Raw genomic sequence first — 24,051 nt, forward strand, 5'->3', positions numbered from 1 at the left:
TCTCTAGAGAAGTGCTCTTATAAGTCAGTTATAGAATGCCAAGGAGAACATAGGAGTACACATGTTCTTTATTGGGAGAAACAGAGACATAATAAATGACTAAGAGTTAGAGAGAACAAAAGATATAATAGGTGCTTTTCAAGTAAAAATAATAATTTTTCTTTTAAAAAGACAAAATAGAAGACACAGAAATTAAGAAAGAGCCTGGACTATTGAAGGAAATGAAAGAGTGATGAATGTTTGTTGGGGAGAGTACAAGTCGCGTTTGTGCAGGCAAGGGGAATTAGCAGATGAGGCTGGAGAGAGAGAAGATTAGGCTATGCAGGTCCATATAAATCATGAATCAGATTTTGCCTTTAGTTTTAAAAATTATGTTTATATTTATCAGAGTAATAAATATACATAGTAAATAATCTAGTAGTATCAAAAGGTTTGTATTTAAGAAAATAACATTCCTGTGCCCAAGCTCTTTATACACCATGTTTCCTGCTCCTGTAGGCAGTCATGATTAACTTGATTAATCATTCTGACATTAACCTTACATGTCTAAATAATTTGCATTTAATAGACAGATTTTCTATTTCTTAATTCATCAATTCTTGTCAATGTTGAATGATTTTCTCTTACACCACAAAGTTCCCACATTCCTTTTTCCTATTCAACTATTAGAGTTTTAGAAATTAATAATTGTGCCTAGAGAAACAATATTCACCTTCAGGGTAATAATGCACTATGATTATATTTCTTTTCATGTAAACCTTTTTGATATCTTATAATTTATAATTATCATATCTATCAATTTGCATAGTTTTCCTTGTATCTGTCACATCTTTCTATGTATCTATGTCATTTTTATCTTGAATGTTCTAACAGATCTGACAAATGCTTAGCAATATCTTTTCCACACATTCAAACATATTACTTTAAGTAACTGATTTTTTTTTTCTTTTTGGCTTAGAAAATTTCCTCTTACAAATAGTCATCCTTTCTACCATTCTTATGTATTCAATATCATGTTTCCTGGATCCCATGTCTTCTTATTTCTTGGTTATTCCTTTTGTCAGCAGCTTTATATAAAAGGTTTACAAAAGATAAATTTGTATAACCTTATCTATTTGAAAATCTCTTTAATCCACCCTCACACTGATTATTGGTAATTTAGCTAGGTATAGAATTTCAGATCAGAACTCAGTTGCCTCATAATTTGAAGGCATTGCTTAAGCATTGTAGCTGAGATATAGCTACAAATCTGATCCCCATTATTTTTATGAAACCTATTTTATTTTATTTTTTTGGTTTTTTCCTATGGAAGATTTTAATATCTTCCCTTCATCACCAATATTCAGAAATTTCACAATAATTTTCTTACTCATGTGGGTTTTTCTGTGTGTGTGCACATGTGTGTTTTCATTCATTCTGATGGTCACATATGGAGTTATGACTCTTATTTTCTGAAAACAATTGGCTTATTATTTATTTGATAAATTCATTTTCTTTATTAGTTTAGTTCTGTTCTCTGAAATGCTTATTATTTGGATCCCCTAAATTGAAATTTTAATGTCTACTCATTTTACCTCCTATTACCTTCTTTTTTTGTTACTATTTTTGTAATAATTCCTTGACTTTTATCTTCAAATGCTCCTATTGAATTTTTAATTTTTATATATTTTTAATTTTCTAGAGCTTTAAAAATGTCTTATTCATCTTTAGAAGCATTTTTTTATTGTTTTAAGAATGCAAATATGCTCTGTCATTTTTTCTGTGGTTCATGCAGCTTTTAGGTATTTTCTTCCATACTCTCTATAGTCTACATTTGCTCAGATCTTTTTTGTTTTTTCATTTTGCTTTTACATTTTTCAGATTTTCCTGAAATGTACAGTGATCATTAATTGTCCATTGATACTAAGCATTAAAGGCTAGCTAGAAATTATTGTATGTGGATAAGGTATACTGGAGGATTTCATCATCATTTAATTAGATGTTAAGTTACCTTCTCAATGGGTAGAGGCCCAATCAGGATATGGAATTATTGGGTCTACATTTGATCAGTTGCTCCAAAGCATAGTCACCTAATTTTCTGCATGTGCAGTGTGTACCTATATCCCAGCATTCTGAAACAGGCAGGTCAATGTGCAAATTTTCACTTAGTTCCCCTGTTTCCTTGTTTGGTTTTCTTGTTCTCTATTCTGGCTACAGTTATGAGCCAGGAACCTTCCTGGTACATTTTTGTCCGAAAGTTACACATCCAGACTGCAAGGGAGAATAATCAACTGTGGTGCAGTATTGACCTGAGTAATTAAACAATACACACGCATTTTGTTCTGCACTCTATCTCTGTCCTTCTTGTACTTCCATGTACTCTGGGTGTTGTTAGACGAATTGCCTCACTTCTTATAAGTTAATCTCTCTACATATATTTAAATTTCAACTTCTGCTATTCCTGTCAATATCCATTTCTTTATATGCTTTGAATATTAAAAAAATATATTTGGCTTTCCTTTTTACTTAGTAGATGATATGCTCATGTTCACTTATTTCTAGTTATTTCTAGAGGGGTTTTAGAAAAGAGAGGAGATGCATATCTGACCAAATTTCCACATTTTACCAAAAATCCAAAAGACTATACTTCATTATAATAGTATAGTAATTAATTTTATGGCTTTAAATGGGTATTAACATGATCAGTCTACCAACAGATTTCTAACTGTCTATTGGATTCTGCCACAAATGATAACTAGTGAATTTTGCAAGAGTATTTCAATAGGGTAATGGGTATATAAACCCCACAGCAGTATGTTGTACAGTGAGTCTAAGAGAGGAATTGGAGATGGCAACTGTAGGTAACTACACTGTTATATAGTGGCAGCATGTTTATTGAGACTGAAAAAAAAATTGTTTCATTTTTTTAAAGTCATTCAGTGAATAATTGTTTAATAATTGTCAAAAGCATTATATTTCTTACCTATTCTAGTTTATAATATAATGATGTACATTTGTCTTTTCAATTTTATAATTTCTAAAAGAATTTAAGTCTCAGTGACTTTAATTTTTAAAAATAAATCTGAATTTAGTGCGAGCTTGTTATACTTGAGAGCCTCATTTTGTGAAATAAACCATATTTTGAATTATTTTAAGCAGAAATATATAAAGCTTTTAGCCTATAAACGGCAATAGTTTGTTCTAATGACCTAAATAAAAAACACAAAGTTCTAATTTTCAAAGTTCTTTCAACATTTCCACACAGAAAATCTTGCAAATAAATGGCTCTAGTCTTAATGGATAATGATAACATGTAAAATTAGCAGCATCAGAGTAAATATAAAGTCAAATTATTATCCAACATAAAACAATCATACATTCTTCAAATAATAAAAAAGAAATTACCAATGGCCAACCTCAATTGCATTACTTTCAAAGAGTTCTTAAACTTTCATTTCCAGTTGATTGTACACTAATTGAAATGGCTGTTGTATGCTGACAATTGATTTTTTTAATGAAATGTTTAGCGATGAAGTCAGCGCATTATACCACATACTCCAGAAAGCAATCTTCCATTGAATTTACTCAGCCAAACTAATTGCTATATTAGATGACCATTGACAGTTATTGAGTGCCTTTAAAATACTTCTGAACCAAAAAAATAAATAAATAACAAAATGTGTTTTGGTCACTACTGTAATGCTAATATGAAATCAAGAAGTATCTGTTTTTCTGGAATATTAATATCATAAACCTGGGAACATGACATTAGTATGTAATGGAGATGAGAGGGAAGGGCTCAGAGTGCTTTTGCAAATTTTCTGAGCAAGGAAAGAAGTCCATAGACATGAAGAAAGTTTCCCGAATCAGCTTACACACCATGGTCAAAGAACCTGCAATTAGCAATTGACTAATCAATTATGATTAACTGTTTCTGTATCACTGTTGCAAGCTGCTAACAATATGAAAAAGTGTTTCTAAAATGTGTTTTACAGTAAGTGATTTTATGAAAAAAGCTGACGCAGTTTTCAGAATTCAGAAACTTTGAGATGCTAATATCTTTTAAAACTCCTGTGGTTTTGTATGTGTAAACACTACCCTTATAATCATCCATTGAGATTTGTTAGAACCTCTTCTTAGTCTATCATGGTTCCAGAGTTACTATTTATCATTTTGGTATCCTAGGAACAGAGTGAAAAATATCAGAGGCAATTTAGCACAGTTTTTTCCTACATAAAATAACTTTCATCTCTGCCTGAATCCAGTAAATTATGATCATTGGAATGTATATTATAAAATATCTACTTATTTTGTGGTTTTAAGCAATGGTTATGATTATTGCTTTCCTCCAATTTAAAAATCAAATGCATTTTATATATGAATACATTGTGTAAAGAAGTTTTAATCTCTATAAAAATGAATATTTAATAGAAACTTAATATTCATATATATTATTGGAATTGTTAGGTTTGAAGAAATAAAATGTTACTTAAATCTACTACTTTTAAGAGCATTGTAACATTTATTGGTTTTGCAATAAAATGATTATAGAAAATTGCTGTGATATTACTTTTTATGTTTCATATTGAAAGTAGGTAAATTAATTTCTAAGCAGTGGGGCATTATAATTCACAACTAACTGTGCTCTGCAGTAAGGATTTTAACTGCTGACATCATTTTCTTTGAGAAATGATAGATAACATTTAATTTTTAAAGATAAATTGCTGCATACCTGTGACTTTTTTGCTGAAAAATTTGCCCTAAACAAACAAAACATGAACAAGAAGTTTCAAAATAAGTTTGCTAAGCAAGCAAATCTGAATTAAAAAGGCTCAGTCAGATATATTAAGATGATTCAAGTGTTGTTGTCAAAATATAATATCAAAGGACAACACAGTCTTATGCAAACATCGAAGAAAGTTAATGTTAATACTTTAGCAAAATTCTTCCCATTAGGAATTTTTTCACTGGCCATTGGCTGCACCATATTTATCACAGGTAATCTTCAAAGGGACAAGCATTGTCTGAATAGGTAATGGAATTTAGGAAACTGCTGGAATGTATCTCTGAGAGCTTGCAAAATGGCAGGTCTAGAGAGAGTTGTCAGAATCACAGATGGAGGAGGGGGTGTGCATGACTCCCCTCTTTTCTCCAAGATTTCTGTTCTCAATTCAGAAGGATATGCAGAGGGAGTGAGGAAACATTGAAGTTCCAGAGATATTCCAAGCTGTAATCCACAGGTCCCTATTTATACCAGACCATTTTTCTCAGCACTTTTTTAGGGGGAGGTAGAACATAAATATAAGGTTTGTCCTAAATGATGAAACAAAATTTAGATTGTTTATGTTAGGACCTCTCTCTAGGAAGCCTTGAAGTTTTTATAAATTGTCTTCTAACTGAAATATTTCTTTTGGCCATCCTTGAAGTACCCCAAGCGACACTAAGCTTAGGCTATCATTCCTAGAGGGTTGCTATTTTGGTCTCTAGAATGATGTTACTCCATAACATGGATGTCTTTTGATGACTACCAACTCCCACCCACACCCTTAACATTCAAGGAAAGCCCACACATTCCATTTGCTTCAGGTAGAAATGGCTGTAATTTTCTTCAAGAGAAATTTGGCAATTTTATCAAAATACTTACAATTATTAATGAACATATTGTTAGTTACAACATCTAGAATGTATCACAAGGAAAAAATTGCCAGAAACATTTTATGTCTATTGATATTTCTATCAACAGTCTTTATTATGATGAAAAACTGGCAACTACCTAAATATTCAATTTTAGGTGATTGTGTTAAAATTATAATCCTTCCATATGATAGAATAACATGCAAGCATATGGCAGAATATTTAATACCATGGAAATGCATTTGTTATGTGTTGTTAGGTGAGTAGTTCAAGTCACAAAACCAGATGTACTCTATGATCCTAATTTTGTTTTAGTTCCAATCAGGATCGTCTTCTGCCTGTATTACTTTCTTATTCCGTTTTTGCACCCCAGGGTCCATTTTCCATAGTGAAGTCAAAATAATCTTTACAAAACCTAAATTAAATTATATCATCCTCTGCCTATGGTTTTTCAATGGCTTCCTATTGCACTTTGGATGAAATATAAACTCTTCACCAGAGACTACCAGACTCCCGAAAATATGATTCATGTTTATCTCTCCCCTCTACTCTGTTTTAGCCACATGCCTTTCTGTTCCTCAAATAAAATAAACTTGTTCCTGCCACAGGCCCTTTGCAATTATTCCTTCTGCCCCAGACACAGTTCTCACCGGTTTTCCTAAGACTCCTTTCTTCTTTCTCCCTATTCAAAACCAACCCAATCACCCCCCTTCAAGTGGCCTCTGCCAGCACACTCTTCTTAAGTATCTTTTCCTACCTCATCCTGTTTGGTTTTGTTTATTGCATTTGTTAGCTGCAGTTACTGTTTTATTTATTTGTTCATTTATTTTTTCTTATACTGTAAATTCTATGAGAGCAGCATTTTGTCTGCTTTATTCACCACTTTAACCTCAGTCCCTGCACAGAACCAGAAACTCAATAAGCACTTGTTGAATATTTTGAATAAATTAATTGTTAAGACATTAAACAGTGGCATTTTCAAAGTAAAATCTCTGTCTACTTATTTAGTGAATCTAATTGCAGAGGTTTCAGGGTAGAAAATGAGGTTCAGATCACTGGCAGGACAAAAATGATGTTTTCAGACTAATGTATGGAGGCCATTTTTGCTATTATAATAACTATGGCTGACATACTTCCATATACTTATATATGGGTAAAAATGGACAAACGGAACATTTGTTTATTCCTTTGGTGAGAGATGTCATTTTTCATAATACAAAGTTAAGAAATTCATTTAATATCCATTACAATAAAAATTTAACTAAATTTTATTCAAATGCTGAGAAGTGGTCTTCTAAATCTACAGATTCGATTTTGAAATATATTCCTAAGTCACTTCGTCCCTGGCTCACACTATTCCCAAATTAATGAGGTCTCACTTACAGAAGACAATTTTCTGAATCTTTTCACAGCTAACGGTGGTGGATCCTGTTAGCATCCCTCGCTGTTACACAGTACAGTAGCTACTCCTGCCAGGGCACACACACATTATCAGTAGTCAGAAGTCTGGCAAAATAAAAAATTTCTCTTCATCCCCAGGAGAGCTGGATTGTGAAAGAGCATGTTCTTAGACATTAAAGTTGACTATTTTAGTGACACTTGTGTGAGATATGACTTTCTGCTATCCTCTATAAAAATCTAAGTTTCAATCATATCATTCTAGTAGACTTTAAAAAGATAGATCTCAAAGGTAGCATTGTATTTGATATTCTCTCATAACCCCAGAATGAAACTTAAGCATGAATAATTGCAGATCTGCACACTCTTAGAAAGATGAAAGAATGGGACTCAATTTAATATAAGAACTAAAAAAGAAAATCAGTATGATTTCCCCCTGCCACCCTGAAAAGGCCATGTATTTGAAACATATGCAACAAGAAGAGGAGGAAAGTTTTTTGGTTTTTTTGTTTCAGTTTTGCTTTGCTTTATTTAGGAAAATATGTACATATTGTTCTCAGTTGGGCTTTCTATATTAGATTGTTGGATTGAAACAGTCTAGTTGTAATAACAACTTAATATTCACGTAAATATGCAAACAACATGAAAAGATTGAGGCTGCTAGTCCTGACATTGGTGACTTTGCTAGGACAGTTCAAGGCTTGGCAGATATTAGGAACTTAGAAAATTCCTCCCTCCCTCATTCCCTTTCTTCTTACTTAGGTGGAGTAAAATTGGAGAGGAATATTTAGACAGTAAGTGGAGATAGTGGGGATTATTTCCCTAAAAATTGGATGAATTGCCAGTGTTCCCAGAAAGTCAGTTAACAAATTTTCCTTATAACCTCCACTTTTTTTCCTTTTTTTCTGAATGGGCAACAAAACAGGGACTCTTTCTCCTAAGGGTTTTTTTTTGTTGTTTTTTTTTTTTAAATATACGCCTTTACATTTTGGGTATCTATGTATTTGTTTATATTTCTATGTTTTCCTATAACTGTACACTTCTTATATGGCAGCTCCATCCTTATTATCTATAATAGGGTTTCCATTCTCTTTTCATCACGTATATATCCCATAAAAACTGTTTGAACACATGGCTACTTGGCATGCATATTTAGGTATTTATAAACTTTATCCATGGGCTATTGCACTAATATATTACATATATTACATATACCTTCTTACAACCAAAAAATATATAAAAGAATGAGAGAGAATGCATTGAAGAGTATGCACTGAAGTTCTATTTTTCCTTTCGGCACTCCCTGGGGAATGCTCATTGCACTGTGAAGACTATTAAGATTTTGCTGTGTCTCAACGAGAGGAACTGATTAATACTAAAGCTCTTCTGGTTTTATTATTAATTGTGCACCAGAGTTTTCAAATAATCTGGATGTACATATCATACTATGGTAGTTTATGCTGTGAAGTGCCACCTGGACCAACTCACTAGAGGCTGTGAAGTTTAATTCATCAGTAGTCGTGATACCACTTTTCTCTTATACTTTTTCTCAGTAGAACTTATTTTTGGTTCTGCATTTTCCCAATACACCAATGAATTAATAAGCAAAGTAGCTATTATTGCCTCCTGGAAGGGAGAAATCTATGGTATTGTACCCTAGCCTCCATGTCCTTCTTATGTATCCTTCCCTTGAGATATAGGGACTCTGGTGAAAATGGAAACCTAAAAATTAGCCCTGCAGGAATGTAAGTTTTGGCCTTATTTATGAGAACCACATACTTTTGGAATACTATGTATGCAATAAAACCCCATTACTATTTAGGTATTGTTTCTGAAACACAATGCTAGAAATAAGTATCAACTATCCATACAAAGTTTTGCTTAGAAAAAAGTGAAAATATATACACACACATAAATTGTGGTAAAGTGACAAATAACTAATATAAGTAGTCCTTCTTTCTCCAAAAACCAATAGATGCAGACTGGAGAGTAGTAATCACAACAGGCAACATAATATTATGTTCAAATTAAGATAATATTTCAGTGAAATATTTTCTGATAGATATCTTCATGCTTCATATGCCATGTGTTAAAAACAGCAGTATATGCTTACTTGATTAAATAATATTATTAAAAATAAAACAGGAATATTTTACAAACCACTAGAAAGTTTATAATATGTAAAAGGTGATAAATGAAATAAATACTGAAAATGCAACTTATTCATCTATTTCTTAACTTTTATTCAAAATGCAGCAAAAATCTTCATAGTAAGGTTCAGAGAATTACCTGGTAGATAACTCTGGCATCTTTTATCCTCTGATTTGTGTTTTCTTTAATGGTCATAATAGTTTCCATGTTAAAAATTATTCATTGAAGATAAAATATTTCCTGAGATTCACATTTTTGAAAGGCCAAGGCTATAGTTTGCTTTTCAAAGATGCATATTGCCCACCATTAAAATACCTCTCTGACACACATTGACTCTATGTAAAAATCACTCAACTAAATACTTCCAAAACTCTACATACAAATAATTTATAACAATACTCAATTTTAGGTAGGATTATTGATAGTATTAACAAATTTATCAAGTAGAATGGAAAGTAACCATTCATTTATTAACGAATATGCCAATAAATATAGGATCAGTACTTACCTGAATAACATGTTTCAGTTTATCAATAATCTGATTTATCACAGGGTCAGTTCCTCTGACTTTGACTTCAGGATTTCCAGATTGGGCTTTGATTCCATTTCCAACTACACGCTGGGTATAGCTAACAAAGTGAAAAGTGAAATATGACTTAGTAACTTGCTCAGAATATTATCTGTCACAACTACTTAAACAGATTTGAGCTCAGAATTTCCTCCTTTGAGAGCAAACACCATTGTATTTTTTTCTTGAACCATAAAATGGCACAGCTGCGATGTTTTTCCAGGTAAAAGGCTTATCATACAACTATAAACTATTCTAAAAACAATGTTTTTCTTTCAAAGGACCCAACCAAAAATTACTTGTGTTTTGATACTATTTACCAATGTGCCAGAAAGAGTTAATATATAACCCACTTTGTTCCCATTTCTTGCTGAATTACACTATGTGTACACACACATTATCTGGGCCAATTTCACTTAATGAAAACTCCTGAAACTAACTAATATAAGTTACAGATACAATTAGCTTAGTGCAAGATGTCATTTTTTGCCCTAATTACAACCTTTTCAAAGTCTTCATTGTTTACAATTAAGAAGGGATGTATGATTCTTTTTCCAAAATCTCAACAAACAGTTGCACATATCTAGCTAAAAAGTGACATAATGGTTGTTGTCAAGGGGAGAAAAAACTAGCAGACTGAAAGTTTGCCATGTGGTTTTCCATTTCTTTGGAAACACAGACAGAATGCAGGCAATGGAAACCAAAACATCTCTTCATTTCAATTATGCTATTAATTGATTCACATTTTGATTTATTTACATAGCAGAAAACTTTCTTCTAAGAGGCAGGAATATTGTTTCATGTTAACGTGAAGAATTGCTTACCTTTTGTTTTGTTCTTAATTATCATAGTTAATAATACAGTTTAATAAAAAATAGATAAAATTCATCAGAATTGTAATTGATCAAGGATCTCATTCAAAGCTACACTATTGAATATGTCAGAATCACTTTGCTTATGTGTCATTTAAATAAGGAAAAATACTGCAATGTAGGAAATTTAAAATACTTCAAATGAAATAAATTCAATAAAATCAGTTATTCTTTTCTATTTTTATAAGGTTAAAAAGAACCACAAGGCAATAGTGCTACACATAAACTTTAATGGTTTAAATGATAAAGACAGATGATACCAAGTGTTAGCAAAGATGTGGTACAGTTGGAACTATCTCTCATCATGGATGGGAATATAAATTGATGTAAATCACCATTTGACACATATGCTAAAGCTAAACATATCCGATGATATCAGGTATCTATCCAACATTGTTTACCAAAATACAGGTACAAGAATGTTCAGCATTATTAACGGCAAACTGGACAAAACCCAAATGTCCACAAACATTATTAGCATGGACAAATAAATAGTAGATTTATATAATGAAATAATACACAGCAATGAGCATGAATGAATTAGAACTATACTCAAAGAGATTGACAAATCTTATAAACTAAATATTGAATGAAAGAAGCAAGATACAATATGTACTCTATGATTTCTTGTATTAAAATTTCAAAACCTAATCAATTATATTCCAAATCACCATAAGTGCTACCCTAGGAGGTAATGTCTGGAATAAGGAGCAATATCATGTTTCTTGATTTGCATCCAGGTTACACATGAGTGGTCATTTTTTAAAAATAAGTAAGTATTAAGATGTACAGGTAAGATTTAGGATGTTACTATATGTATGTATTGTCAGCCCAAGCAAAACATTTACATTAAAAACTCCATATGTTCTTTTTCTTAATATGTTTACAACACACAAATTTTCATTAAACCATTGTATAAATGAAAGATCCACATATGTATTTTTAATGTGAACTAACTGGTTCTCTCAATCACTAAATAAGTACTTTAGGATCCTAGTTTGATATAAAAACTTACTCCCTGAAGACTTTAATTTGCATGCAGAAAACACCATTTCTAAATTAAATAATTATTTTTTCTGACAAAGAATTTTTATTTGTTTCTCTTAAGAAATTTTAATAAATCATTAATGACTCCTTTTTTTCTAAATTTACAAGTAATGGAATAAATTATTTCAAGGATTCCTACAGAAGTTCCTTGACTTGAAAAATTGTTCACATTTCAATGAGAAGGAGGGAACAAAACATGAAAGAGAGAGACAGAGGCAATTTTTTTGTTCGAGAAGTAATAGACCCACCATTTGTGCTTATTTCTTCTAAGCGGAGCTGGTAATGGATGACAGCAGTTAAACAGGAATACTCGCTCCCCAAGCACCCCTCGTTTTTCATTAACAAGGAAAAAAGGCAAGCACTGATATAGTCACATTCTACAAAGACGTATTAAAATGATGATTAACAAGATTTCACTTCTCTCTGTCTTGAACATATAAAACATTTAAAGGAAGTTTTAATAAATCTGTATATAGTATGTCAGTAGGAAGTCATTTCTCCTGACTTTATCAATTTTTCCTATTTGAAATGATGCCATGCCCTATCGGCTGATGTAAATTTCACTTTATTTAGAATACAATAGAATTTGGTTCAGAGTAAAAGTATAGTATTGTGATGTGCACTTATATAATTTAGGGGGTAGGGGTGGAGAATATCTGGAATCTGACCGTGTAATTCATTACAAATCAGTTAAAGGAGTCTTTCTTAGTAATCTTTGATAATTTCACTGGGACAGGTTGTAAGAATAAATCCTTGATACCAGATGAGGAGAATGATGAGGGTTTTCTCTAGGTTATCTATTAGAGGTTAAAGATTGAGAATGGGGACAATGTTGTGATTGTTATACCTATTGTGATTACTTTTTTTCATTTATTATTTTTTTGTATGACTTGATTATGTGGTTGAATAATAAAATTCCTTCCATTTCCAGAGTCCTGAGTCTCTTGATTTCTTGGAGATAAAACACTGGTTTTATCTTTGGCTCTGGTAAACATGTTGCTATCTGGGGTTAAAAGGAGGTCTGGGAAGAATGCTGTAGGTATTCATCAATGAGCCTCTTCTGCAAGAACAAATTTTCCTTTCAAACCATTTCTAGGCCTCCTTTCCTGATTCTGATAGTAAATGTGAAAGTGAGTACTAGAGAATTGGCTTTTTCAAGTTTTCCTCAAATATGTGCATGACACAGATACCGTATCTGTGTGTTGCTCTGTGCATATTCAGCAACTATATAGTCCTTTTCTTCTATGTTGAAGGTCCTAATCTTTGAAATCTCAGAACAGAGAGGAGTCATGTAATTGACTTTATATGTGCCAGGTTTATGGGAATGAGCCTTATGGGAATAAGTAGATAGGAGGCTTACAGAGGATTTAGAGAATGGAGACATCTGTAGAATCAATTCAAAATGATCAAACCTTTTGTGATTCCACTATTCAATTGTTGAACCATAAAACTATTCATAAGTTAATATCTACCATTTATTCAGCTTTATAATTATATATATAATGGCTAAATTTGAAATCTATTCTTCTAAACTTAAAACTGAAGTCAAAATAAATAGAATTAGTAAAAACATTATGATTTTAATTGTTATTTATACATAACTAATTACCTGTTGAGAATATAATATTGTGTGATATCTTATGGATAACAGTCATCAATATTATTTTAATAAGGTAATGTCATGCTTTATATATCAATCACAAGAATCTTTTGCCATGCTGCCACAATAAATTGAATAAGAGCATGTTTAGAAAAACTTGGAAAACAAAACTCATTAAAGAATGGATATTAAATCACTCTTAACCTTAACTGTTCATTTGGCAAAGCATATGTCTACGCATGCCAGTTTAGCCAGGTGAACCACAGGTAAGCAGTTTCATGACATTTCACAAGATATGCAGCTGTATGAAGTTGAAAGATGACATTTCCATATGAAAAACTAGTGACTGCACATGCAGAATCAGTAGTTAGGAAGCTGTCATTTCAAAAAAACGTTGACTACCTAATAAAAAAGCATTATATATGAATTTTCCCCTATGTAAATAATAGTACTTCCCTTAACCTTCTCCTAACTCTCCTGTCCCAATCTCACCAAGAAAGGATAAATACCTTTATTATAGTTAAAGCTCCATACTTACGGTTTTAAATTTTTAACTAAAAATTTAAAGCAAGTGATAAATCTTTGGTTTATTTTATAATTACCTTATTTGAGTTAAAAATGACTGTCTAAATTTAAAATGATCAATTCTAACTCTAATCAATTGTACATACTGTTATATGAGTGTTGAAATGTTATACTAACTTGCATTTTCTAGCCATGCATTTCTATCTTTCCAGTAAGATCAAGGTTATCTTTTATGGATTTATGATGATTGATAATCACCACTTTGCACTCAATTCCTGTCTCTCTTCACTATTTGATACCAGTATATACAAGTAAAATGCTATTTAGAGGTTAACTATTATCTAAATACTAATAAATTATATCCTATTTTGAGCCAACAAATAAGTCAAAATGATTTAGGGTATAAATCTCATTTAACCAACTTTTTATTAGAAACATTAAAAAATCCTGAAAGTCCTAGAATCTTTTGTAGCTTTTTTGTATCTTTTTCAAATGTAATTGACACCAGCATTAATTAAATTTCACATAAAAACCTACCATCTGCATCAAAACATACTTTAAATTTAGTTGCAAGATATAATAATTCTAAGATTAAAAACATACCATGAAGTGAAACACTCAAGTACTTCCTACCAACGCATAAAATAATAAAATCACAATGAACTTCTGAATTACAGAGCATACTAGTTTTCCTAGGGCCACCACAACAAATTACCACAAACTTGGTTAAGAGGACAAAAATAAATTCTCCCATAGTTCTGAAGCCTAGACATCTGAAATTAAGGTGTTGGCAGGACCAAACTTCCTCTGAAGACCTGTGGGAAGAATTCTCTCGTGCCTCTTTCTATCTTCTAATGGCTTCCAGCAATTTTGGCATCTTAGATTTGTAACTACATCACTCCAGTATCCATATCTGCCTTCGTCTTCATGTGACTTTCTTCTCTGTGTGTCTGTATCCCCATTTTTTGTCTCCCATAAGGACACTTACATAGGATTTAGGGCCCATCCTAATCTATGATGACCTCATCTCAATTCTTTACATCTGCAAAAATCCTATTTCCAAAAAAAGTCACATTCTGAAGTTCCTGGTGAACACAAATTTTGGCAGTCCTGTATTCAACTCACTATACAGAGCACTGTAAAGACAAAAATCTGGAAGCTGTATGAATGAAAACAAAATTTCCCTTGGACTTCATGAAAATCATACTCTATTTTTCCAAGAAAAACTTTATTACTATAAAATAATATTTATATTTCACAAGTACATCTCAAATTATAGGTTTGTTTTTAATATTTATGTTTTTATTCTAACTCAGTTGCCCTTAAAGAAACTATTTTAATAAGCTTTGGAAATCATCAGTACACGGTATCTAGCATTTCCTAAATTTTCAATGTTTTCTACTTCCTAGCAAAAACAAACAATGCTGTGGAAAATATCTATGTTCTAAATTCACAGACACCAACAGGAAAGATAGATGAAAAAATGATCTGCTCTTCTCTGAAGCAGAGGCCCAACCACCTGCTCTGAATCTAAAAGTTCCCTGGAAGCAATGAAGGGCTAGTTTGTTATGAAGGTGTTGACAGCTTACTCAGTGGGGACTCACATAGGCATACAGAATAAATTTTAATTACACTTAATTCTGATGTGATAGCAAGACTGTGACAATATTCAAATATGACTAATTTCATGAAATTAGCTATACTCATTAGGCTTAGCTTAGTTCTTCAAATTTATATAAATGCCTCAAAAGAACCAATTTGGCTCTTCTGTTTTCTAATTTTGTTCTTGATGCTTACGAATGAAAAGATATTTTAACTGAGATTTTATATTTTAGCAATTGGTTTTCTTGTTTTATCACCATAAGATGGTGAGGGTCCTTAGCAGGTTGCTGAATCTAGCACTCTGCCTTCAAGAAGAAATATACCTATAGCAGGAATATAGTACTTGGCATTCATCTCTTGGCCGATAGCCTAATAGATTTTTTTTGTCTGTCTTTAGTGACAATAACATAAATTTAGAGCTGGAAAGGACCTTAGAGGTCATCTAGTCCAACCCAAGCATCTTTTAAAACAAAATGAAGAAGCATGTTTATTTCATCTTTTGTGTTTACGCACTGTGTATTTCCAGAAAAGCCTTTGAGACAGCTTGTAATGAAAGGCACAGACACTATAAAACAAGGGCAAAATGACAGAATAATGAAGGGAAGGAGGTGACAATTATATAAGCAGATCTAGGGAAGGAGACATTACCCTTCAGCCTAAAATTTAGCCCTGAGCCTCTTGTTATTGAAGTCCAAAAGAAAAACTAGAATTCAAATAGGCCTTATTAGTTTATGAAAATAGTATATGCCTATGTCAACAGCCATTTTTTGCTATTTCTAAATTCTTAAGCAGAATTTATGAACCTAAGTAACAGACATTGAAGAATATAATGAAAGTAATCTTCAATAGCAATTTCAAAACTTTTAAACACGTAAGCACATATGACCTTTTCTTACAGAATGCTTTGTTGAAAGCTATCTGCATGATATTAAATAACATAATGTTAATTTGCCTGCATGATGTTATTTTACTGGGACCTGGTTATTTGACTTGATGAAAAATTTAATCTTTGAGAAATTAGAAGAGAAAATGGTTAATATTTCCCTAAGTTTTTGTTTTTAGTCGATATTTTATTTTACATTTCATGGAGAATATATTCTCTGGGTAACATATTAAAGCACAGTAGAAAAAGAATCTCAGAGTTAAAATGACTTAAGTCACAAAGTAGGGATTGGGATTGAAAAACTGTTCTGTCCCACTCCACTACACAACAAATAGGAATGTGGGTGAGCAGTTTACCAGTAAACACACACCAAGGAAAGGGGAAACAGCAGTCATAAGGTAAGATATATGTTAGTAGTCATTTAATATTTTCTAATAGATTTATTGATCTTATATTTAGTGGAATTATTTCTTCTTCCTTTCCTCATGTTTGAAAATCTGTATTTTATTTATAAAGAAAATGATTTCACAGATGTAATTTTCAGACTTTAAGTTGGGCCCATCACCAATGCTGTATGAATTGGATGGTCTTGATATGTGGTGCATGTATTTTTGGATGGGGAATGGGAGCCAATCAATGAGTCAAGAGCTGGTTTTTATAGTTTTTATTATGAACCCCTCTCTGCTCATCTTTTTGGCTTTACCCAAAAAATTAGTTAGGATATTTAAATTCCAGGCATATTAACATAACTAAATGAATACAAAAATTTATATAAACACACATATATACACATATACATATAAATACACACACGTGTACATAGACAGACAGACAGACACACACACACACACACAGAGCACTCTCTTCCTATACCTGCTTCTACTTTCAATAGCAAATACGTTGAGTTACTGGGCCCATGGAAGAGATCTGAAGTTTGAAAAGATTTGTAAGTAACTTTTTCTTAATGAAAATAACCCTGTAGTAATTAGTATTCAAAAAACAATTAGAATTTGATCATAACACAGTTTCAATCTTGTCTCCAATTCCAAATTAAAGTCCTGTCCAACAATCCTATTTTTAGGTCTGTTGAATCACAAAATAGAAATTGATAGGTTTCAAATCATAGTTTTCATGAAGAGAGGGAGGAGGAAGAAGAGAGGTAGGAGGAGGAAGGTAAATAACTAAGCTTCTGTTCATGTCTCATCTTAACTACAGGACAGCCAAATTCCTACTATCAAACAGTCCTCAGACAACAATACACATATATAACAGAATTTAATTTGCATCCCCTTGTATATGTGAGAAAATTGGTTCTTCAGCTATTTCTTGGCAAACCCAGTTATACAGAAAACAGCTGTAATTTGTTCCACAGAACTACACATGCCTAGGGACTTTTGTATTCTTAATAGTTGCAATTACCCTGCAAACATATGCCTGACTCGGCATACGAAAAATATGCATACACAGGATTTCTGAAGACCTCTAGAGTCCAAATAGAATGGAATTTTCTTGTCCCAATGATCTAGAGATTCTATACCTATAGGCAAATTTGGCTACTTTCTCCCTCACCCTCTATACTCCCCTCCCCCCATTCTCCTCTAGCAGTCCCTTAAATCAGCAGTCCCCAGCATTTTTGGCACCAGGGACTGATTTCATGGGACAGTTTCAGGGACAGTTTTTCCACAGACAGGAGGTAAGGGATGGTTTCGGGATGATTCAAGGGCATTACATTTATTGTTCAGTCAAACCTCTCTGCTAATGATAATCTGTATTTGCAGTGGCTCCTCGGAGCTAGCATTGCCGCCTCAGCTCCACCTCAGATCAGGCATTAGACTCTCATAAGGAGCTCACAACCTGCATCCCTCAATGGGTAGTTTACAGTAGGGAAGGATTCGAGCTCCTATGAGAACCTAATGCCGGTGCTGATCTGACAGGAGGCAGAGCTTATGCGGTGATGGAGGCCATGGGTAGCATCTGTAAATGCAGATGAAGCGTGGCTTGCTTGCTCACCCCTCACCTCCTGCTGTGTGGCCCCAGTTCCCAACAGGCAACGACTGGTACTGGTCTGTGACCTGTGAGTTGGGGACCACAGCCTGAAATGATTTCTGCCAGGTTCCTCAGGATCTACAGGCTCTGTCCTCCCTGTCTGGAAAGTAATATCCCTTTGGACCCTTTCCCCACTCAGCTGTACTAAGCTTAAAAAAGAGTTTTACAGATCTGATTAAATTATGAGTCTTAAAATGGAAAGATTATCCAGGATTATCTGGGAAGGCCCTGAGTACAATCCTGTGTATCCCTTGAAGAGAGAGACAGAGATCATTTTTTGTTTGTTTGTTTTTATCAGGAAGAAGTGGAGAAGGCAATGGGACCAGGAAGGCAGATTAGAGTCATGAGGCCACAAGCCCAGGAATGCTAGAAGCTGGAAGAGACAGGAATGGATTTGCCCCTACAGCCATTAGAGGGAGATTGGTTCTATTGACACTTCAGTGTTGGCCTGATGATACTGATTTTAGACTTCCGACCTCCAGGACTGAAGTAGAATAAATTTCTGTGTATTAAAGTCACTCAGTTAGTGGTAATTTATCATAGCAGCCACAGGAAGCTAATAAACGCCCAAACTAGAGCATCCCTTCTAGGTTACTTGCTCTCATTTGTAAAAATTGTCACAATTAAAATGGAGCTAACTGTATTAAAAAAAAAAACAAAACCCTGATGAACAGAGCTTGAGAAGACCATGAAGGGAAGGATCTCACATATGTATGCCTGATAAGAACTACCACAAAAGACTGCAAAATTGACAACATTGCACAAAGACCATCACCACCTTACACAAACAATATTTCTGCAGGGAGACATGCCCAGTAAATGCCTGTCAAACCTTGGGCTGTTTCCATCCTTGTTATAGATCTTTGTATTCAAGGATATTACCTCAAAACAATTAAGCAGTCCTCTTCATTTTTCTTTAAGAAAACTTTTTCTTCCTTTACCTCTATGGATACACATATAGGTTACTATAGCACATTTCCATTGCAATGCTCTATCCCCAAATAAACATCATTTTATTTTAGAGAGCCTCTCTCTGTTTTTTATTTAGGTTGTCATAAATCATGTCCAGAAGTGGGACCTGAAGCAAGATCAGTATTGGAAAAAAATCGGCTGGAACCTGTGTGCTGTACTGACCTGAGCACTTTGAGCTCTCTGCTTCTATGGCTGGTCTTTCCTGCCCTGCTGAGTCTTGTTGCAGGCCAAGCCTCCCTTTTTTTGGTAGAGGTTTTTTTTTTTCTCTCCTTTATTTGGAATTTGGTTTGCTTATAAGGTTACCTTTAATAAAGTACCTTATATACCTCCTGGAATGATAAAAGACTTTTTGCCTTTTTTGGCAAGTCCTTTCTGGTATACAGACAAATGTCCTTCTGGTTTGAGTACTCTGGTTTCTGCAGAATTTATATTCTGTCTCGGAGGCATGTCTTTTCTGGTGATTTACTTTTGGTTTTTTCTGTGCATCTAGTATAATATTTTGTTTGACCTCCACACTTATGGTAAAATTTCTGTGAGCGCTCTGATTTTGGTTTCAATTGGTTTGGTTATGCATGTCTGCAAATGATTTGGCTCTTTTCCCTTTCTTGTTTCTGGAAATCTTCTGAAAGCAAAAACAAACATCCAAAATGGTGGGTGAACGATATCTAAGTAAAAGCCACTGGGGCAGTTACCACCATTTAAAACACCAGTCCAAACTCCTGACCTTCCCTGACAGGATTTATAAGATTTCCCTTGCTCTCAAGGCATTAATAAGAAATGGAATGGGGTTCTTAAACATTATGGCATGCCAGGTTTTCTGGGACTCCAGCCGGCTTTTCCTTGGGCACATTTCTGGATCAATGGTCATCATAGAGACCATTCAGACTCTGAGCTAGATTTTTCTTAGTACTAAATTAAGAGACTAGATAGAACTATAGAGTTAACATGTAAAGCCTTCTAAAAGCATTCTAAGTTCTCTATTTTTTTTTTCTGCCTACTGCGAATCTGATGACTTTACTGTAGGTGTTGAGGAAAAATTCACCACTTACGGCATTCCAGCCATTTTAAAGGGCTTTCAAATTGAAGGTTTTACAAATAAATTATAACAGCTGCATGGAAATCAACAACCTAGACACCTTTTGAAAACGTAAATTTAAGTTTGCCTGACTAACAATTGCTTAGGGTGATAAAATAGTTAACTGAAGGATTGATATTCTAAAAGAAAAAGAATTTGGTAAGTGTTTATAAAAGTTAGGCTCCCAGATCAAACAGGTCAAAATCTTGATCTCAAAGCAATAAAATAAGGTATCTCTGTCCAACATAAAAATTGCTTTGTTTGCCATACAGGGGCCAGAAAAAAACTGGAAGTTAAAAAAAAGGGAAAAACTGCTAAAATGTTTCCCTGCCCATGTTGACTAGTCAAGCAAGTGAGACTCACAAAGAAGGATAGACTTGTTACTAAAATTGCAAGGCTAGTTGGAGGTTTGGTTTTTTTAATATATAATAATTCAGTCAGTCCTAGCTAAAATGTGAACATTTGAATATTTAACCCTAAACTCATTTAAAACTGAAAAAAGTGGAAAAGGGGAGAAAAGAGATTAAACAAAGAAGAAATAAACTGCTTTACACAAAATTTTGGTGCACAGACTTCATAAGATTTACTATTGAGGCAAATAAAATTTAACCATACGAACAAGTCACATTTTGTCAGAAATATAATCTGGATCCAACTGTCTTTTATAAACTGGTATGGTTATATTACTATCTACTGACTACAATTCTAAAATGAAAGCTATAAAATTTTTGTGGGTATATATGGGTACAGGTATGCTTACACATATGTACATGTATTAGGGTATATGTTGTGTCTATATGTTAAAAAGCTCATGTAGTTGGCCAGAAATCCCTTAAGAAATTCTATTCAGATTGGTTTAGATAAATGAGGGCTCATATAAAATATATAGTAATTAACTCAAATGCCTTGTAGTTTATATAATATAAATAGATCTTTCACAAATAAGTTAGTTTTAAATTTATTGATGAAGTGAAAATAGAAATGTCTTAAGAATTGTCAGCATACATTTGTTTGACAGGTTTACTAGTCAGACAGTATTACTTTTGTCTTTGCTAGATGTTTTCAGGTGCCAGGGTTTGACACAAAGGTTATAAAACCATAATCCCAGCCTAAAAATAGAATGATCTTTGTATAACTCTTTGATACATAAGAATAATTTAATATTGTTAGTTCAATAAAAACAGATGTATCTTCTGAGTTATTGGCAAAATATTCATGTATATAAATTTAAGGTTATTACTTAGGTGAACACATGATATTCATAGATTATAAAAATGATCAATAGGAATATAATTTGAAATGACCAATGTTGTCTAATATTTCAGTTTTCATATGTATGAAAACAATAGGTATAATTGTTAAAGATAAATTAGGTAAATGTAAATGAGATAAATGTGTATGAATAAAATTTTTGTACAATTTGAAATCATAAAGTTTTGTTATGTTAAATTAAGTGATGCTTATTAAATGTCTAGGTCATTTGATAAGATAAAAACCTGAAACATAAATTGCTGAACACAACCACAATTTTATTCTTGGATTCTTAAATTATTTAGAAAGATAAATATATTTGGGTCTATTAAAGACACATAAAATTATGATACGGGGAAACATGTTTCTAAAATTATAAAGTGGTTCTCATCTATAAAATACTGATATGTGACAGGTTCAAGGTTGCTTATTCCCTAGGTTTTCACACAAAATTAATATTACTGAGAGTTAAAGTTATAATTAGCGTATAATTCTGTGTATAAAGTGTACCAAAAAATAAGATATGTATTTATTTAAAAAATTATAAGAAAGGCATAAAAATATGTTCTTTATTGAGAAAAAGAATGTTTGTCTAACTTAGAGTTTATTTAAAGGTTTGTTTCAAAATATAAATTTAGGAAAAAAATAAAAACTATATACAAAAGAATCAGTAAGTAGTAGAGAGAGATGTGAAGAAACATGTGTATGAAGATGTATTTTTGGTAAGAAAGGTTAAAAAAAGAGAATTTTGTATGACAAAGAATATGTGCGGTAAAATTTTGTCCTAAAGTAAAATGACTCATTATTTAAGAAAGAGGAAATGTAGAACTAAGCAGAAAGTCTAAGTATGCCCTTGAAGGTCTGTGTAAGTTGCAAAAAGTTCATAAAGGATGAATTTATGAAAAAACTTTTATGCATAATCAAGTTGGCTATAATTAGGCAATTATTTATAAGGCAATTATTTATAAGTCTTTCTAACGATTGAGCCTCGATATTGAAAATACACTGATACAAAACTAAGATTTTCATTGCCTATGTTAGAACAATAAAGATTGATCTACTCTTGCTGAAAATTGCCAGAGATTATCAAGTTTTAATTCGGAAATCTGCTTTTTTAAAAAATTTTCAACCATCTCCTGAACTGCAGGCTGTTCCTGTTTTAGAATTTCTATTTCAGCCCAATTTTTTCCTGAGATCCATTTAATTTCTCTAATTCCAGGTTAACAATGCTTTATTTTTCATTTAGAATGGTAACTTCACTTCTCAAAATAGTTTCCTCTTGAAACTCCTCAGATTCATATCTTAAAAGCTTTTGGCAGGTCACACATCATTGCTTTTTGCTATTCCTTTTTCTTCCCTTTTTTTTTTTTTTTTTTTTTTTTTGCTTAAGTGGGGTGATAACTGCTTTAACATTTTTGTCATCTGTTGTAACTTTTTTCTCTTTTGGGGGGTTCTAACTCTGCTGTTATGACCTGAGGCTGAACTGTTTGTCTTGAGGATCTAGAAAAGCATGTTTTCCTCTAGCATAACTTCATTCTGCACTCTTGGCTTTGCTTAATGTGTCTGAGTTGTTCCACATAACCAGGAAACTTCCCATGCTGTTACTAAAAGTGATGTACTCTCCTGCTCAAGGTACCAGTTTTCTTGTTTAGATTCTACGATAGCATGGTGTATACTTATAACCTCGGACACAGCCTCTCCATGTCTGATTAAATTCAAGTACAATTTCATCATGCTCAACTTCCAGGTTATCTAGATGGGCTTCCCTTAAGGATAAGCAATCACACTGGAAAAGGATTTTCTGTACCTTTTCTGGTAAATGGGGTTTAAAAAACAAAGGTTTTACATTCTATTAAGAAAAGTTCCTGTGTTGTCTTTATTAGGTTTTTTGATTACTTAGGAAAGCGGAGTTTTGAAAGGTTAGGGTTTTTATGTTTATGAAACTTTTTATATTGCTTTTAAAGTCCTTGATTATCACTCCGGTTAAATGAATTATTATTACTTCACAGTGACCTGTGATCCTCTTTTGATCAAGTGTTTTGAACCTTTTGACATCTTTGGCAGGCTTCCTCAGAATCAAAATTCTAAATTAAGTCTTTTTGATCTAAAATTGCCCCTTGAGAGCCTCAAAGGATCTATCTCTCATTTTGTAGAAATGTTAAATAATTAAGTTTGTTTGACATATTCAATTTTATTATATAAAGCATTTTCAAATGATAAGTAATGCTAGATCCTAACTCAGTTACATTTATGGATATGTTTTTAATGTGTTTCAAAAATCATGTAAATTCATGAGAATGTAATTCATGAGAATGTGTATGTTACCAGTCATAATTTTGATTGTTATGTTAAATCTTCTTTAAAGTTATATTTGTATGGATATGTTATTAAATGCGAGTGTTCTAAAGATTATATAAAATTTATAAAAGTCTGATAGTCCTGAGGTGA

General features: G+C 32.6%; 1 protein-coding gene across 1 annotated transcript in view; it reads right to left on the reverse strand.

The window, feature by feature from the left end:
• Positions 1-24,051, reverse strand: part of GPC5 (glypican 5) — a 1,297,628-nt gene that overhangs the window by 823,979 nt on the left and 449,598 nt on the right. The window contains exon 6 of the mRNA XM_045567085.1: positions 9,671-9,791. Within this exon, the coding sequence (XP_045423041.1) occupies positions 9,671-9,791 (121 nt within the window). The remainder of the gene's footprint in view (positions 1-9,670; positions 9,792-24,051) is intronic.

This window comes from Lemur catta, chromosome 13 (assembly GCF_020740605.2).
Source record: "Lemur catta isolate mLemCat1 chromosome 13, mLemCat1.pri, whole genome shotgun sequence".
Lineage (NCBI taxonomy): Eukaryota > Metazoa > Chordata > Mammalia > Primates > Lemuridae > Lemur > Lemur catta.